The sequence below is a fragment of the Crocodylus siamensis genome, chromosome 2 (assembly GCF_052110815.1).
Source record: "Crocodylus siamensis isolate JL-2025a chromosome 2, ASM5211081v1, whole genome shotgun sequence".
Lineage (NCBI taxonomy): Eukaryota > Metazoa > Chordata > Crocodylia > Crocodylidae > Crocodylus > Crocodylus siamensis.
In genome coordinates, this window is record NC_143396.1 from 176,377,933 (window position 1) to 176,397,023 (window position 19,091).

A 19,091-nucleotide genomic window follows, 5' to 3' on the forward strand; every position below is an offset into this window, starting at 1 on the left:
AAGAACTGTGGATGCCATCTGTGAAGCTTGGGCTGTGGTATAGGGAAGGAACAGAGCTGCAGATAGTGCCCCCTGTCACTGGGGCAAGAATGAGCAGCCTCCTGCCTAATTAACAACATAATTATGTATCATGAAGGCATGGCAGGCGAGGAGGCAGGCGGTGGCCCAGAAACAGGTGGGCAGGCCAATGGTAGACCGGCCCAGAGACAGCCCCCTGTTATACTTGCATACCACATGCAACTTGCCCCTAAAATTTAGCTCCTCAAAATTAATGTGCGTGTTTAAGGTGGAACCTGATTTTTATGCCTGGATTAGAAGCACTCTGCTTTGATTCTTGCTCCACAGCACAGTAGCAGTGGCATTACTATTCAGACAATTGAGGGGGGCACAATTGTCTTGATGGCTCATTGTTCTTCACTCCATAGACATTAACAATAAGAAGGAGAGATGAATGAACTTGATGTTCCATTAATCAAACTAACGTTTCCTATGGCAAATTTGCTATCTGCTAGCTGCTCCTGGTCTCCCTCCTCTTATTTTACATCCCCAGAGACTCTTTAACTTTTTTCAGAATCATAGCTCTATCTATGGAGACCAGTCTTCAGCAGCAGCTACGATTTCAGCTTTTACTTAAGCAAGAAAGGGAAGGCAAGTCAGCTGAAGTTTTAGGCTCTGTTCCTGCTTTATCCAACTATAACTCTGGAAACATTTCTTTTTCTTCGTTCTGCCTTCCCAAAAATAAGGTGTATGTCTTATCTGGGGGAAGTTGTATGCAAGCATTACATGGTAATTAAGGCAGGGAAATAAGGATACCATAGGAACGCAGTACATACAGTCACAGACCCTTGCTTTTCCTCATAGAGAGCCATTTTCCATTACAGCAATGCCAGCAATACAATAGAAAACACAAATGACAGCACAGATTGAAGTGGCTTATGACTACAGCATGCCTGGTAGCATAGAGCAGCAATCTCCAAACATTTTTGATCGTGCACCCCTATTAGTAAAAAAATTTTGAGCACACACCCCCAATATATGAGTGAGGGCACCACTGTCAACCCCTCTGTGTTGTGGAACTCCCACTCTTCCCTCAGGATACCTCGCATACCGTACGTGACACGTGACCGTCTGACATATGGTCCAAGTGAGGGTGCCAGTGCATAAATAGAAGTTCTAATGTTTTCTTCCTACACCCCAATGGATCGTCTTGTGCACCCCATTTTGGAGACCACTGGCATAGAGGACGCTCATTCTTCAACTGAGTACCTGTTGACTCTCTGTAGAAAACATCAAAGGGACTTTTCACAGCCTGCACTGTGAGGAGTTTGAATTTTGCCATTTGGGAAAAAACCTCTCTCTCCAGCTCCAGAAACTTATAGGCAAGGATTTCAAAGGCAACTGATGTTTCTGGGTGCTTGATGCAAAATACTTTACAAAAGGTAGATTTCACAAGGGATCCAAACATTTTCTGAAAAACAGACCCTTTTATGGTATTGCTAAATGGGTACCAGTGAAATGGGGAGTCACTTGGAAATAATTATTTTCTTGGTTGTGTTCTTCTAATTTGAAATTACAGCTAAAAGCTTTTACGTTTTTCAGCTCCAGCACCACCATGGAGAAATGCCAGAAAGCAGTTACGCCTCTATCGCAGAGCCCTGGAGCCAAAGTTGGTTTGATTAACCTGGACTGCTTCTCTCTTTTTCAGGCCAAGCTGAGAAAACACATCCAGAACCCCAGTGCTTCAGAACTAGTGCATTTCCTGTTTGGGCCGCTGGAACTGGTAACCTTCAAAATATAAGAGTTTTTCTTATGTGCTTATATGATAATCAGCCTGGTTAGATCTAAATGAACAGAAGATTATTGGTCTTGATTAAAAGAAGGCTCTGTCAGAACAGTGAAGTTCTGGAATGGCCTTCCAATGGCAACCCCTTCCCTCTAACACCCTAGCTCTAAGATGCAACTTGAATGGTTTAAGAAAGAGATTATATAATGTGGCTGCCTGTAGTAGTAAGGGCTGACCCAGAAGGTCCTTTCCAGCCCTACATTCCAGAATCTAGCACAGGGTAGATGTGGAGGATTGGGTATAAATGTTACAAGCAGTATAGGGAACACAGAAGGATCTGATCCGGCAATAATAATCATTGCAGAAGCAATACCAATAGGGTAATGGAGGAGTAAGGCTGCAAGAGACTTCAAGAGATCATGTAGTCCAACCGGGGATCAAACTTTGAGTTACTACTGGCTACCCCCACTTGCACATGCAGTCCACTGCTCAGCACATGTTGTGTGTTCTGTCTCTGCTGGACCCACTGGCTAGCATGGCTCCCCATCCACAGGCCTGAGTCTTTGTGCTCAGACTGTAGAGCAGGGGTGGGCAAAATGCAGCCCCCGGGCAGATGCAGCCCCCTGGGCCATTCTATCTGGCCTATGGGGCCCCTAAAAATTTAGAAAATCTAATATTTATCTGCCCCTGGCTGCATGTCATGTGGCCCTTGATGGCTTGCCAAAACTCACTAAGCGACCCCCCTGTTCGAAATAATTGCCCAACCCTACTGTAGAGGCTCCAGTTTTTAGCACTGGAAGTGACATGGAACTGAACTCAAACAAGGTGCTTGGTGAGGCCCAACTTGCCTCAGAGACACCCATCTGCTTCATTTTACCCTACATGCTTACAGGGAGCAGGAGTACATGGGGATTCAGATTGCTACTCAGAACTCTATAAAGCATTCACAGCAAAACCTTGAAACAGTGCAGCATCCCACCTAGGTTTAGGTTTGATTACAAGTCTGAACAAGGATTATCAACCTATTCACTTGGAAGGTGAGCCATGCCACCAAACCTAGGAAAGACTTAGGGTACCCATTCCCAAACTAAGGGTCACAACCCCATTTGGGATCACAGAAGTTAGGAGAGCAGCCATTGGTCCCACATAGCGAGTGACCATAGATGTGCTCAGACTGGTCACAAGCTTACTGGAAGCTGGGTTACAAGCCTGAAATTAGGGTCATGAAAGAGTAGAGAGAATGGCTTTGGGTTATAGCAGTGAAAACAAAATGTGGATCAAGTTGAAAGCAGACCTGGTCAATGTGGCCCTATATTTGCACAGAAGATGCCCTGTTTAAAAAAAAAGAGCTAGAGACAGTAGCTGATCCTCATGTTGTATTCCTGGGGCAGTTCATAAATTGGGCACTGACAAGGACAGGATACAAAATTAGATGGATCACTGGTCTGATCCAGGGGGAATAACCCAGAGGGCAGTTCCTATATTTCTATGAAATGGCACTATTCTCTACAAAGTCTAAGATGCAAAGAACTGCAGCTGCCAACAAGCTCTTTAAAATTTTGACCTGTGTCTGACTGTAGTGGCCTGGTTTTAGAGGTGCAGACCACACCTACATCCCTGTGGTTTCCTTTGGAGGTGGAGGGTGCTCACTGCCTCTAGCTCTCAAACTCTGAATCATTCTCGTTTTCAGTTTCTTTAATACTTTTGTTGGCCTCCAGACACATGTCCTGCAAAGTCTCTAACTGGCGTTCTTTCCTGGGTCACATAGATTGTCAATACCTGTGGAGGCCCTGACCTTGCCAGGTCAGTCCTTAGCCCACTTCTAGCTAAAGACACCACAGATTTCCTGAAGGCACACCTGACACCAAAAGAGATGACACTCTGGGAGTCCCTAGGAGAGACATGGACGAGATCCAGGTGAGCGCAAGTCTGGGGTGACTCTGCAGATTCCCAAACAAGGCATAGGGGTGTTTCTGTTTAATGGCCCTACTGAATAGGCCAGGGAATAAATAAGGGAAGGAAGGGCCTGACACCCTCTTGCCAGCCACCTTTTACAATCATTGGCACCAGTTCAGAGCAAAGCGGTAGTATTTCACCCCCATCTGGCACTGCTGTAAATGATCTCACCAGCTGCAGGGGCTGGTGGCTTGGACACTGGAAGACATTAACTTGTGGGTCTTGCTGCAGGCATCCTTTTTCTATTCCTGTGTTCCCAGGGCGGAATGGCCTCGAGAAGCCAATGTCCCAAGCTACATCCCGAAGTTCCGCAACGGATGGGAGCCCCCTGTGGAAATCTTTCGTGGAGCCCCTTGGGAAATAGACATTGGACACCTACAAGAAGAGGTAAATCTTGTGCCCCCCATCCATCTTTTTTCGCTACTAACCTCCTTAGAGAAGTTAAACCTTTGCTGAAACATACGGAGATACACAAACATTTATAAATGCTGGCCCTGTACTTCAAAGCTTACCTCACCTACAAGTGCCAGGGTAGCAACAAGTTCCTTACCATTTTTCAGCAGGGCTGGTTCAGACCATGAGATTTCTTTGACCTATTATGGGTGACACTGAGTTTGTGTCTCCAGTTTGGCACACATTGAAATGCCACCACATTCAGTAGAGTTACACCAGTGTTAAACTGGCGAGCAAGAGATCAGACACAAAAGTCATTGGCCTGGCGAAGATTAGAACCCAAGTTCCTAAATCTCTGCTGCACGTACTACATCTTATACCCTAAGACACTTTACAGAGCAGAGGCATAAGTCACACACCAGTCTTGGGTGCTGTTATCCAGGCTTGCTTAGTGCAGCCATGTAGGGCCCTGTGGGTGAGACGGGAGTACCCTTCATGGCTGGACAGCCCGCCTGCAGACAGGGGGATCATGTTAGTCATAGCTTTTCCCAAAAGTAAGAGGCACTAGCTAGAGTTGTCATCTTAACTGTAACAAATGAGCACATCAGTAACAAGGATTTAAATCCAGAACCCCAACTGCCTACAGAAACTAAACTTGTCCTGGTGAGGGTCAGGAATCCATGCATAATACAAGGATGATGATGCTACCCCCACTATCCTAAATCTGGGTTGCCATAACTGAACTATGGTGAGGTTTTGGGTGGGGTCTGAAATATAGGAAGTGGGTTGATAGAGAGCAGATTTTGTTCTTGCAGATTGAAATGATTTGTAGAAAGACAAAATTGCAGATTCATGGTTCTGAAAGCCAAAACGGACCATTACAATCATCTAGTCTCAAATTGTGTATAACAAGCAATAGCGTATCACCCAGAAATTCCTTAAATTAAAGGAATTACTCCTCTTTGTGATGTAAGTCAGACATAATAGGTCCATCTTGACCATCTCTTAACTTGTCCAATCTTGATTTAAAGGATCTAGAAACCCTCTGTTGTTGTTATTGTTGTCTCCAGTCTCTGATAGGGAGACCGTAGTAACGCTATGATTCCATTTTACCTTTCCAGCTATCATCAGCTAATGGATACCCCTATCGTAACTCCTCGCTCAAGCATCGCCAGTCAGCTGATGCAACGCAAGCTGTGGATGCCTTTAAACAGGGTGTTACTCAACATGTAAATAGGTAAATCTACTAGCCACCCATGCACATAGCGCAATAGAGTCCTGATCTTCTAGATACCAGTCTAATGCAGTACTACTACTACTGAGATACTAGACTCTTCTGTGCCTTTTTGGCTGTCATTAATTCGAGCTTTTTGTCTAGAAGTCACATATCAGTCAAGAAGTACTATCTGCCTCCAGGGCATTATAATTAACAAATATAAGATGAAACAGGTTATAGTCAAGTGGTTTCCTTCTTGAGAGGCAGAAATCTTAGCTGACTTTTATCAGTCAGTTCATATTTTCCTGCCTCTGAATATCAGGCCATCAGACTAGTATTAGGGAGTTGGCATGCACAGTAGAACCTGGATCATTTGTGTCTGGGTAGTTCCTAACTCACCTAATTCACAATGGGTTGGTTGCCAAGAGAAGAATAAACCATGCAGCTGTGGGCTATATTTTGTTATGCCAAAGGGTACTGCTTATCTGACTGCCTGGAGCTCATCAGATGTACTGCCCGGCTGATTAGAGAAGCTTCCTCCCCTGAAACAACTATACTGCTATAGAAATTAGTTTGTTCCTTTCCATTCATCCCCTACCTTTTGAACCCACATCTACAAAGTAGAACACTTGTGAAGGCAGAGTACACGTTAAGTAGTAAAACTACTTTTCACGATTTAAATCTTCTTTCTGCTGCTCTATGAAACCAGTCTGGTGAAAAGCTATCTCCAGACAGCACAGCCAAATCAGGCCATAATTACCTGCTTTCATGCATAAAGATGACTCCTACTCAGGCAGGAGTCTTGCACCAAAAGACTTGCACAATGGTAACTGCAGTATCCAACAGTGTGATTTCATCCTTACGCTCCCCAAGCCAATTCACCTCAGCAAGGTGAGGAAATTATGCCCCCCACCAAATCACCAGTCTTCACAACAAGAAGTGAATATCAGTGCCTCATTGGGGCATATGCATACTACAAAATACAAGCCATTTAAAATAATCAGTCACAAATTCTGGTCTTGATTACATCTCACAAATTCCATTTGGATTTGGCCCAGGTAAAATCAGAAAATATCTACATTAGGGATTATTTTTTAAATCCATGTTAATTGACTGCCTGTCAACCAATGCATTCACATTTGTTAGTTTGAACAGTCAACAATAAGCCACAAATGTTTGCCTTGCATCCTAGAGTAGATGATGGTACATAATCAACACACTACCAACATGTTGATTAGCTTGAGTTTTGAGTTGATTGGGAATTCTATGTCCTCTAGATAGACTGAAAAGCACAACACTCTTGGTTTGAACATTCAACCATCTTTAGACAGGGTGGGAAATGATCTGCTTTATAGGGGAGAGGCCATTTGGTTTCAGGAAAGGGAGATGTGAATTACCAATTATAAGTGCACAAATACATTATCTTTATTCTTCAGTATATTTCATTGCTGTCACAGTGACTTGATAAAATCTAACAGGGATCTCTCAGAAAAAACTCCATGCTCTATGTCTCTAAAATTTTAGTTCCTTTAACAGTAAAGTTGCTTGCAAATAAGTTTCACTGTTTTTCCATGTCACTGTCCTTCTATTTCTCTACTTCCATCTGTTTTATGCACCTTTTGGTCTTGGCATGACATAGTTTAGAGTCATATAGCATGTCTATACACATGCTTTGGGGTGGGGAGGAGGCACTTTAATTAGAGCGGCTCTCAGAGCCACTCTAAAGCACTCACAGCATCATGTGTATTCAGCATCCTACATTTCAAAATGGTGATGGGGGTGCTTCAACTAAAGCTCGTTCAACGATTTTTAGTTAAAACACCTCCACCACCATTTTGAAATGCAGGGATGCTGAATGCATATGACTGAGGCTGCTGGAGCACGCTAATTAGCACACTTCAGCAGACTCAATTAATCAAGTCTGCTACAACTTGTGCTATTTAGCATGTGTCAAAGCAGAGGTCCATCACATGTGTAGGTGCCCATAAGGCCTCAAGTAGAGGCATAACTACTGGGGTTTTGTGCCCTAGACAGCAGCAGGAGGGCAGGCTACATGTAGGGGGTAGCTGCCATTCTGGTGTCCTTTCTATATGGGCACCCAAGCCTGGTACCCCAATTGCTGCCCCACTTATTATGCTACTGGCCTCGAGTATGAAAAGTACTTCAGCAAATTTCCACTGAAGTCCATCACACCCAGGCCCATGCCTAAATTTGAACAGGTCCTTAAGTGCTTTCCTGAATCAAGGTCAGATTTGGGCCAGGCCTATAAAAGAAAAGTCTTGTTAACGTGGCAATACTTATATTAGCAGCCCCCTCCTTGGATGGACTAAGCAGATGCTAGACAAAAAATGCTTTGCTGGGTTCCTAGCGGTATTAGAAAAAGCCCTTTTTATGCTGACGTAACTGTCTACCCTTGTGCTTTTGACTATTTGACAGTGTCACAAAGAAGTCCCAAGCTGATAACATTATAACCAGAAAAAGTTTCTAACTTAAACTAGACCTTGACAGTGGTGGCCAGAGAACCTCCCACTGTGTCCAGCTTCACCAGTCCAAGCCCTGCTGCTCCTGACTCACTTTGCCTGCTGGCCCACTACAGAAAAAGAACTCAGATATTCCTTCCTTATCTTGCCTTCGCGGCACTTGGTGGGAAAAATTACTCGCCCTTTCCTGTTCGTTATGTGTCAGTTTATTCCAACTCTAGTTGACACACACTTGCTCCTTATGTAGTGCACATGACTGTAACAGTTTATTGCCTAGAACATAAATTCCCCCAAACCAGGAAGACTATAGGCCAACCTCAGAGCTGGCTTTTTGAGGGCTATTGCTCAAATAAAACATGACACAGATCAATCTGTGTTAAAAGTAATCTTTGTATACTCAAAGCAAGCCCCTCAGCTTTTCGTTGATTTTTTTTTTTTTAAATAACCTGCTAGAAGGATCCTTGATAACCACATGACAGGGAGAAAAAGAACCACACAAGATGTGTTTCTGGAAGAACATGCAGGCAATAAGGCAATTGTAAGTTAGGAATGTGAGGAAAATGAACCTTACCTTGTGCCCAGTAATAATCCTTTCCTCAAAATAACAGGCATGGTGTACATATCTTAAAGGGAGCAGAAATCTGACACCACAATGCTGAAGTAACAGTCATAGTTTCTAGGGTCGGAAGGGACCTGAACAGATCATCTAGTCCGACCCCCTGCCATGGCAGGAAAGAGTACTGGGGTCAAACAACCCTAGCAAGATGTTCATCTAACCTCCTCTTAAACACCCCCAGGGTAGGAGCCTGCACCACTTCTCTTGGAAGTTGGTTGCAGATCCTAGGTACCCTGACCGGGAAGTAGCGCCTCCTGATATCTAGCCTGAATCTACCCTCTGCCAGCTTGTGACCGTTATTCCTGGTCACTCCTGGCGGTGCTCGGGGGAACAGTGACTCCCCCAATGCCTGCTGATCCCCCCTGACTAGTTTATAACAGGCCACTAGATCCCCCCTCAGCCTTCTCTTGTGGAGGCTGAACAGGTTCAGGTCCCGTAGCCTCTCCTCATAGGGCCTGCCCTGTTCTCCCTGATCATACGAGTGGCCCTCCTCTGGACCCTCTCCATGCCGTCCACATCCCTCTTGAAGTGCGATGCCCAGAACTGGACGCAGTACTCTAGCTGCAGCCTGACCAGTGCCGCATAGAGGGGGAGGATCACCTCTTTGGACCTGCTTGAGATGCATCTGTGGATGCATGCCAAGGTGCGGTTGGCCTTCCTGACTGCCTCCCCACACTGCTGGCCCATGTTCATCTTGGAGTCAACGATGACCCCCAGATCCTTTTCTGCCTCCGTGCTGACAAGAGGGGAGTTCCCCAACCTGTAGGTATGGTGCCGGTTGTTCCTGCCAAGGTGCATCACCTTGCACTTGTCTGTGTTGAAACCCATCCTATTCTCATCCGCCCACCCTTGTAACCTGTCTAGATCTGATTGTAGCCCACTGCATCCTTCCAGTGTGCCCACGTCCCCCCACATCTTAGTGTCATCAGCAAATTTGAACAGAGTGCTTTTTACCCCCTCGTCCAAATCACTGATGAAGATGTTGAACAGTGCAGGCCCGAGGACTGAGCGCTGCGGAGCCCCACTGCCCACGTCCTTCCAGGTTGAGAAGGACCCATCCACTACCACCCTCTGGGTGTGGCCCACCAGCCAGCTGGCAACCCATTTGACTGTGTGGTTGTCTACACCACAGCCCCCCAGTTTCTTAATGAGAACGGGGTGAGAGACAGTGTCAAAAGCCTTTCGGAAGTCCAGTTAGACTATGTCCACTGCTACCCCTGCATCTAATGATCTGGTGGTCTGATAGTAAAAGGCCACCAGGTTGGTCTGACAGGACCTGCCACTGATGAACCCATGTTGGTTGCCCCTAAGCATGCAGTCTCCTGCTGGCCCCTCCTGGATGTGTGCCAGCATAATTTTCTCGAACAGCTTGCCTAGGATCGAGGTAAGACTAACCAGCCTATAGTTTCCCGGGTCCTCCTTTCTGCCCTTTTTGAAGATGGGAACCACATTGGCCCTCTTCCAGTCCTCCGGTACCTCACCAGAGCACCACGAGTCCTCATAAAGCCGTGCCAGGGGACTTGCAATGACCTCGGCCAGTTCCTTTAGACCAAACGCTGGTTTGCATCCATAGATGCTTCTTGAGCAAATCCCGGGACGTCATTCTCCCCTTGTACTCGGCCTTGGTGAGGCCGCAGCTGGAGTACTGCGTCCAGTTTTGGGCTCCACAATTCAAAAAGGATGTGGAGAAGCTTGAGAGAGTCCAGAGGAGAGCCACGCGCATGATCAGAGGTCAGGAAAACAGATCTTACAATGACAGGCTGAGAGCCATGGGACTCTTTAGCCTGGAAAAGCGCAGGCTCAGGGGTGATCTGATGGCCACCTATAAGTTTATCAGGGGTGACCACCAGGATCTGGGGGAACATCTGTTCACCAGAGCGCCCCAAGGGATGACGAGGTCGAACGGTCACAAACTCCTGCAAGACCGTTTCAGGCTGGACATAAGGAAGAATTTCTTTACTGTCCGAGCCCCCAAGGTCTGGAACAGCCTGCCAGCGGAGGTGGTTCAAGCACCTACATTGAACACCTTCAAGAGTAAATTGGATGCTTATCTTGCTGGGATCCTATGACCCCAGCTGACTTCCTGCCCTTTGGGCAGGGGGCTGGACTCAATGATCTCCCAACGTCCCTTCCAGCCCTAATGTCTATGAAATCTAGGGTGGAGATCATCCGGACCAGCTGACTTGAATACATCCAACCCCTCCAGAAGCTCCCTAACTAAATCCTCGCTAACCCATGGCCCAGGTGTGCCTCCCCCGGGGCCCGAGGGGGGCCCAGCAGGGAGGTGGCTGTTCTGGTCCCTACTTAGGAAGACAGAGGCAAAGAAATCATTAAACATGTTAGCTTTGCCATCTGGTGTGACAACCAAGTTTCCCATCGCGTTCTGCAAGGGCCCCACATTACCTGGGACCATCTTTTTACCCCCTACATATTTAAAAAAGGACTTCTTATTGTCCTTAAACTGGGAAGCTAGTCCCAGTTCCATCTCTGCCTTGGCCTTCCTAACTACCCCCCTACACCTCCGAGCAACTACAGAATAGTCCTCCCTGGTGATGACCCCTTCTTTCCATTGGGTGTAAGCCTCCTTTTTAGCAAGGGACATTCCCGGATGCTTTTGGTGAGCCATGGAGGCTTGTGTGCTCTCCTGCTCCCTTTGATCCTCGTTGGGATTACCTTCCTTTGGGCTTGGAGGATCATCTCCTTAAGGAGCGACCACTCTCTTTGGACATCTGGCTCCCCTCCCCTCCGGGACCTCAGCGCTTCTCCAACTATCCTCCTTAGCTCATTGAAGTTTACCCTCCTAAAATCTAGGGCCGCTGCCTTACTGCATGCCTTTGCCACCTTGCCCTGGATGGTGAGTTCCAGCAGGCGATGATCGCTGTTGCCCAGGTGGTCAAGCACCCGCAGCCCCCTCACCAGGTCATCACCTGTGGCCAGCACTAGGTCTAACAAGGCGTCCCCCGTGGTGGGGCTGTGCACCTCCTGGGTTAGATGGAGGTCCTGCACTCTGGCCAAGAACCTACGTGAGCGTTCATACCTGGCTGATTCATAGATTCATAGACTCATAGATGCTAGGGTCGGAAGGGACCTCAATAGATCATCGAGTCCGACCCCCTGCATAAGCAGGAAAGAGTGCTGGGCCTACATTACCCCAGCTAGATACACATCTAGCCTTCGCTTGAAGACCCCCAGGGTAGGAGAGCGCACCACCTCCCTTTTGGGAGCCCATTCCAGACCTTGGCCACTCGAACTGTGAAGAAGTTCCTCCTAATAGCCAATCTAAATCTGCTCTCTTCTAGCTTGTGGCCATTATTTCTTGTAACCCCCGGGGGGGCCTTGGTGAATAAATACTCACCAATTCCCTTCTGTGCCCCCCTGATGAACTTATAGGCAGCCACCAGGTCGCCTCTCAACCTTCTCTTGCAGAGGCTGAAAAGGTCCAGTTCCTCTAGTCTCTCCTCGTAGGGCTTGGCCTGCAGGCCCTTAACCATACGAGTGGCCCTTCTCTGGACCCTCTCCAGATTATCCGCATCCTTCGTGAAGTGCGGCGCCCAGAATTGCACGCAGTACTCCAGCTGCGGTCTGACCAGTGCCCGATAGAGGGGAAGTATCGCCTCCTTGGACCTATTTGTCATGCATCTGCTGATGCACGATAAAGTGCCATTGGCTTTTCTGATGGTTTCATCACACTGCCGACTCATGTTCATCTTGGAGTCCACTAGGACTCCAAGATCCCTTTCCACTTCCGTGCCACCCAGCAGGTCATTTCCTAGGCTGTAGGTGTGCTGGACATTTTTCCTCCCTAGATGCAGCACTTTGCATTTCTCCTTGTTGAACTGCATTCTGTTGTTTTCTGCCCACTTGTCTAACCTGTCCAGGTCTGCTTGCAGCTGCTCCCTGCCCTCCGGCGTGTCCACTTCGCCCCATAGCTTAGTGTCATCTGCAAACTTGGACAGAGTACATTTCACTCCCTCATCCAAGTCGCTGATGAAGACATTAAAGAGTATCGGTCCAAGGACCGAGCCCTGCGGGACCCCACTGCCCACACCCCTCCAGGTCAAAACCGACCCATCCACCACGACTCTCTGGGTGCGACCCTCCAGCCAATTCTCCACCCACCGGACTGTGCAGTCATCCAAGTCACAGCCCCTTAACTTGTTCACCAAGCTTGTTTCCCACGCTACGAGCGTTTGTGTAGAGACATTTGAGGCCTCCTGTGGATGTGTGTACTGACCCCCTAGTCCCAGCGTTACCCTGGCCCCTATCTCTTACCTGTTTATTCGCTTCACTCATTGGTCTGGGCTGGGCTGTAGTTGTGGGTGCTGTTTGGTCTGGCAGGCTGATGTTTCCTCTGCCCTCATCTTCCCCTTCCCCCGACGAGCCTAGTTTAAAGCCCACTGGAGGAGGTCCGCCAACCTAGAAGAGAACACATGCTTACCTTTAGGGGAAAGGTGGAGCCCATCCCATCCCAGCATGTCTCTCATCGTGATGTGCCGGTCATGGCTGAGGAAGCCAAAGCCCTCTTCGAAGCACCATTCCTGCAGCCGCCAGTTGGTCTCCGCGATGCACGTTTCATGCCGTCTGCCTCGTCCACTCACTGGCAGGATAGAAGAGAAAACCACCTGTGCACCCATCTCCTTCAGCACGCACCCCAGAGCATGGTAGTCCTCCATCAGGCGATCAGGGCTCCTCCTGGCCGCATCATTAGTGCCCACATAGACTAGGACCATGGGGTAATAATCGGTGGGCTGGATTACGGTTCGGAGCATCCCCTTCACGTCCTGAATCCTCGCTCCAGGTAGGCAGTATACCGCATGTGCCGAGGGGTCCCGACGACAGATGGGGCCCTCTGTACCTCTCAGGATGGAGTCACCAATGACGATCACGCGATGCTTCTTCCTCCTGGCCTTCTTGCCTCCTTCAGCTTGCATGGGACGCGATGAGCGTGGAGTTGCCTCCTCCCCAGTTTCGTCCTCTCCTTCCTCCTCCTCCTGGGCTGTCAGGGCTTCGTACCTGTCCTCCAGCCGGACTGGAGGAACTGGTGCTGCCGTGTTTTGAGCAGCCCTGGCATGGGAGGTGACCATCTGCCACTTAGCAGTGGAGGGCTCATCATGAGGTGCATCCTCCTTGGTCGTACAACCCTGCAGGGAAAGAAAATATCTGTCAATTTCCTCCTCTGCCAGATCCCACTAGCAAAGCTGAGCCACATTCCCCTTTGTTCTACCTCTTATTCATAGAGTTGCATCCAGTTTGGTGGCAAGCAGTGTTACTTCCTTAGATGAAACTCCATCCTGCTATTTCTATTCTTGCTGACAGGTGGAAGTTTTCTGCTCTGTCACAGCCATGCTGGTCATAAGTCATGAGCAAGAAGGTCCATAGAAAAATTATGTCCCTAATTCAAACCATTACTTTATATGAATTGATAAGAAACTGCTTGAGATGCCAATGGAAAATAAATCCACTCTGAATGGGGATAACAGCTTGAAGTCTAGACAATCTTCAGAAACCAAAAAATAAAATATGTAAAACAGATTTCAATTCCTTCCTTTCTCCCTCCCTCCCCTTAATTTTTTTTTCCAGTTTAAAATGTATTTCAAAATTGATGTCCAGAATTCTTTGCCTTGGAAGTGCCAAAATGAAATGTTTCAACAAATCCAAACTTCTCAAAATATTTTGAAGCAAGCAAATTCATCAGAACTTACCTTTTTCTCATAAAAACATTTCTGGTTTTGATGACTCCTCATTTCCTGATTTAAAAAAAAAAAAAGCAGAAAATTCTCAGTTAGTTCAATTTATTTATGCTACTTTTTGACACATGACTTTCCCTTCCTCAGAACATAGATTCATAGATGTAGGGTCGGAACCGACTTAAGTAGATCATCAAATCTGACCCCTTGTCCTGGGCAGGAGAGAATACTGGGCTTATATGAGCCCTGCTAGGTAATTATCTAGCCTCCTCTTAAAGACCCCTAAGGTAGGATCCAGCAGCACTCCCACTGGAAGTTGGTTCCAGATCCTAGTCACCCTGATATCTAACCTGAACCTACTCTCAGTCAACTTATGGTCGTTATTCCTTGTTACTCCGGGAGGTGCTCGGGGGAACAGGGTCTCTCTCCCATTCCCCACTGGTCCCCTCCTGGTAAGTTTATAGACAGCCATCAGGTTCCCTCTCAGCCTTCTCATGTAGCCCATTTTTCCATTGCTTTGGCATGTTGGGAAGAGTGCTAGTGTTTCACACCTATTTTATACAAGTATATACAGTTGTTCTTCATGAGCCAGTCTGCTGGAATATCAGGCTTATCTGGTCTACTCAAGCTGTTGCTATAAACTGCTGGCACATTCTAACTTGCTGGCTACTCCTAATTCTATGTCAAGTACAGTAAATTAACATTTTTTTATTTGCATTTTTATTTTTCTCTCCTAATCTTTTCCTCAATCCTCACTTCATTATGAAGCTGCTAAGTGAAGACTAACACTGCCTTTTTTTATATACTTTTCATGGCATCAGTCTCACCGTGCCCAAAGCATGACACTGATCATTGACTGGAGAGCCTCCACTGCCTTTCTGCAGGATGTTTTACTAAAATGCATTCAATCCTGTACAACTCAGGATCAGAACTGAGCATAAATTTGGGGTCTAGGGCCACTGTATCACTGAAAACCTGACATCTCTGGCTCCTGGCAGACATTACGTTTGTTGCACATTATATGAAAGTGTTGAGTAAAAAAATAGTAACATGGCAACTGGTTACACATTAAAACTATGGTGGAACTATGCTGTTCAGCAAGCAACTTCTTTAAGGCTGATCGGTGATTATTAACCTGGAATAAGCTTGTTAACATCTGGCATGTTATGATTTGTCACATGATACTTTTGTCAAGCATTTTATGTGAGTAATGTCTGCCAGAGGCCTTTTAAACCTTGCACATTAACATAATCATTATAAATACCACTTTCTCCAGCACCCTGGCTATCATAGGAACCCAAATTATAAACTATTTCTTTTCTTTTAAAGGAATTTTGAGGCACAGGGGATGGCTGCACCAAAGAGATATGCCAAAATCCGCTATGATTTCACTGCTCGAAATGCCAATGAACTCTCTGTGATGAAGGATGAAATCCTGGAGGTAAATAAGCAAACTTGGGAGCCAATCCTCTATCTTGGAAAGGAGAAAAAGATATATCATTTGGCAAACACCAAATAATTTTCACCTAAGAGTTCTGAATGACAGCACAATATTTCCTTTGAAGAGAAAGCTTTAAGTCTGAGTAAGAGTAGGATTTTTTTTCAGGATCCAAGCGTCCTTGAGATTAGATGGCTATGTTGTTTTAACATAGCAGCAAGGATTAAGGAAACCAAGTCACCATGCTATGCTTTTTAATGACAAACTGAGTTTTATTTTTATTGCTTCAGACTTCCCTGTAATAATCTGTTGAGAGACTATTTTCCCCTGAAATGTAACACAGACTTGATTTTAGCATTAGCTTTTCACACTGCAACAGCCAGTGTCCATTAAAAAAAAGGCTTCTATTAAATAGAGATGTAAAATACTTACACATTTGCATAAATATTGTGATAACAGAAATGGAGTGTGTAAACAGTCTGGCTCAGGGCTGAAGGCAGAGCCAAGGTGCCGCCTACCCTAGGCTGGGCTGGCTTGTTTGGCAGGGGAGGGGAGAGTAACAGGGAAGACTGCAGAGGAGAGGGAAACCTGCAGCCTGCACTCCCACCCCTTCCTCTGCCATCCACCCCATTATAATTAATTTATAATTTTCCACATATGGAATCCAATTATTGGGGGGTCATCTTAAATTCAAAGTCATCTTGGATTTGGGTAAATATGGTATATTTAAATCTGAATAGAAATAAACATCAAAGCATTTGATGCACAGACAAAAATCTTTGGGTTAAGAATAGCTTTCTTCCAATAGAACAGGACTTTTTTTTTTTTTTAAATCAGAGCTCAAAATAGAACAGGCATGCAAGAAGAAACAAGTAATAATGTGCAGTGGAAAATACTCTGATAACAAAACACCATCTTTCCTGCATCCTGTTTAAGTAATGGATGGGTTGTAAACAAGTTGTATGAAAATCCTGCAGGTAGCTTTTGTTCAACTGACAGGATTCATTTTGAACAGCCTCTTTTTTTTTTATGCAAAAGGAATTACAGGGCACTATGAGCTTTGTCACTGACGACAGGCTTAAAAATCAACAGGCAAATTAAACAGGAACTGGCAGGAGTTCCTAAGGCCACAGGTTGATGCATTTTTCACTAGGAGTTGCTCCCCAATAAGCCAGTATTCCACAAACATTTTGTTGACCCTCTTCAGGGAAGATTTGTCAATGTTGCATTTGTATTTGACACCCTATGACTCCGTTGCAGTTTTCTTGTCTCTACTGCATTTTTCTATGGGATACCACAGCACAGCATGTTTTCTTTCATGCGAGAACAAGAGATTTCATTACCTTGTACATACTTAGGGGCTAAATTACTTTTGCTCTCACAGGTCTTGGAAGATGACAAGCAGTGGTGGAGGTTGCTAAACCGCAGTGGGCAGGCTGGCTATGTCCCATATAACATCCTGGATGTGGTGAAACTGGAAGATATGGAAGACCTCTCTAATCAGGTGATGTTTGACTGGTAATCAGCTGTGGTATGTAACTGGTCTCTGAGAACCGCCTTCAGGCATCACCAGAAACAAATCAACCTACCTACCCTGTAGACGTGATAAGTAAGGCAACTTTTCCCAGCTGCATAAACTTTCTTCCTCTCACAACTTTATCGCACTGTGACAGGATGAAGGGGTCTCACCTGAGCACTATAAACTAGGGCTTTAACAACTTAGACATCTCACAAGGCTAGTGTAGGTGATGTGATGATGAAACTGAGGCTAAAACAGAACTAAATATACCCTCCTGCCCTTCAAAAAAAATCCCTTTTATTCTGGAATCCTACAGAGGTCTCACTCATGGTCTCACCCTAGGTACCTATGAAGAACTGAGGCTAATAGGAGTTAATTGCCATTCAAGGTGCAGGTGTAAACGACTGTCCCCACCTGTTTTGATGTCAAAGTGGATGACAGCCTGAGTTCCACAATAAAGGCCCATATCTGGGCTTGGAAAGTTCAGACAGCTCTCAAAACAGCTTCTGGGCACTTGTTAGAAACGCAGCTCCACCACACCCAGTTGCTAGAAGACTAGCTTCTAGCCTGATACAGAGTTTTTCTCCTTTATGTAAAACCTTCTTGTTCCTTTGTTTTTCCAAATACATGCCCTCCACCTTCAGGAAAATCCTACCAGCAGTACTGCTTGCCCAATAAAAGATTGTGGGCCTGAGTCATTGGTATACTTGAGAGCACACAGTTCATAGCAACAATGTAGAGTATGTATAAAACACCACTGCTCTGCCATGCAAGTGTTTGATGCCCACTTTTCACTGTGTAAATGTGAGGCAATAGAAAATTGGACCTCGTGTGTTGTTCCTGGATAAAGTAGCTCCCCCTCCACTAATTTACAAACATTTTGCATAACTTTAGTGCTTCTTTCAAGGATCTCAAAAATAATTTACAGAGACAGACTTGTAATCCTGCAGTGAGTGGGGTCATAATCATCCCTTGCCTGTTACTGTTATACAGGAGAAAGGAGGAGAAAGATTAAGGGCTCTGAATGTTCAAGGAGTTCTAAGTACCAGCAGCTCCCATTGAGTTGAAGTGGAGCTTGGGTGTTTAGCTTTTCTAACAATAAGGCAGCAGTTCTTCAAATAGTTCTGCGAGTGCTTCACTTTACTGCTGTGAGTAATCTCGGGAATGAACAGCACTCTGGAGCAGCAAACCTAAGCACTTATATGTCAGCATCTACTACAGGTCTGCAGCCTAAAAGGTCACACAGCAAGGCAGAGCTGGAAAAACTACCAAGCTGTCCAGCTCCCTAGTGTCTAACCCCAAGTTAACATCATCTTCTGGCAAGATTCCCTCATTGTCATCTGCTATGCTTTCTGTTATTACTAATGATGATGATTCACCATTTGATTGCAGCAATAATTAAAGGGCAACCAATTCAGGGCTCCACCTTGGTAGGTGGCATATAAATACATAGCAAAATGACAGTCTGTGACCCCAAAGACATACCAGGTGTATGAAATAAACAAGAAGGTCAGGTGGAAATAAGATAACAGAAATAATAGGTGAGCTACTGAACAGCAAGTAATCCAAAATTCCCAAATTGTGTCTATCTTTTACATCCCCCAGAAGTGCTGGCCATCAGAATTTCTTACGCTTTAGAGCTTGACATGTGATGGTTTAAGTGTGAAGATTTCTTCCCCTGAAATTACATAGTCAAGCCACTGAAAGCTTCATGTACTGATGAAAGGTTCCTGCCAAGCTACCATAAACAATTAGAGATTTTTTCTAAAATTAGTGGAATGTGATATGGAAGCAGGAAGACAGAACAATTTCAGTGTTGCCAACCCAAGCATTCAAACATCATGAGTCAAACTACAAAAAAAATGAAGTTTGATTTTAAAATTAGGAGCATAGAGAGGGTCTGTAGGTCAGATCCCACAGGCAGGATTGATCCACAGAGTAGATTCAGCATGGAGTTAGTATGTGAGGTCAGTCTGCAAATGGGATTCAGTGCACCGGCCAGT

General features: G+C 45.8%; 1 protein-coding gene across 1 annotated transcript in view; it reads left to right on the plus strand.

Annotated features, from left to right (window-relative positions):
* Window positions 1-19,091, plus strand: part of EPS8L2 (EPS8 signaling adaptor L2) — a 118,611-nt gene that overhangs the window by 90,327 nt on the left and 9,193 nt on the right. Inside the window, exons 12-17 of the mRNA XM_090032401.1 lie at window positions 1,706-1,780; window positions 3,552-3,700; window positions 4,000-4,126; window positions 5,254-5,369; window positions 15,461-15,572; window positions 16,954-17,073. Of these exons, the coding sequence (XP_089888527.1) occupies window positions 1,706-1,780; window positions 3,552-3,700; window positions 4,000-4,126; window positions 5,254-5,369; window positions 15,461-15,572; window positions 16,954-17,073 (699 nt within the window). The remainder of the gene's footprint in view (window positions 1-1,705; window positions 1,781-3,551; window positions 3,701-3,999; window positions 4,127-5,253; window positions 5,370-15,460; window positions 15,573-16,953; window positions 17,074-19,091) is intronic.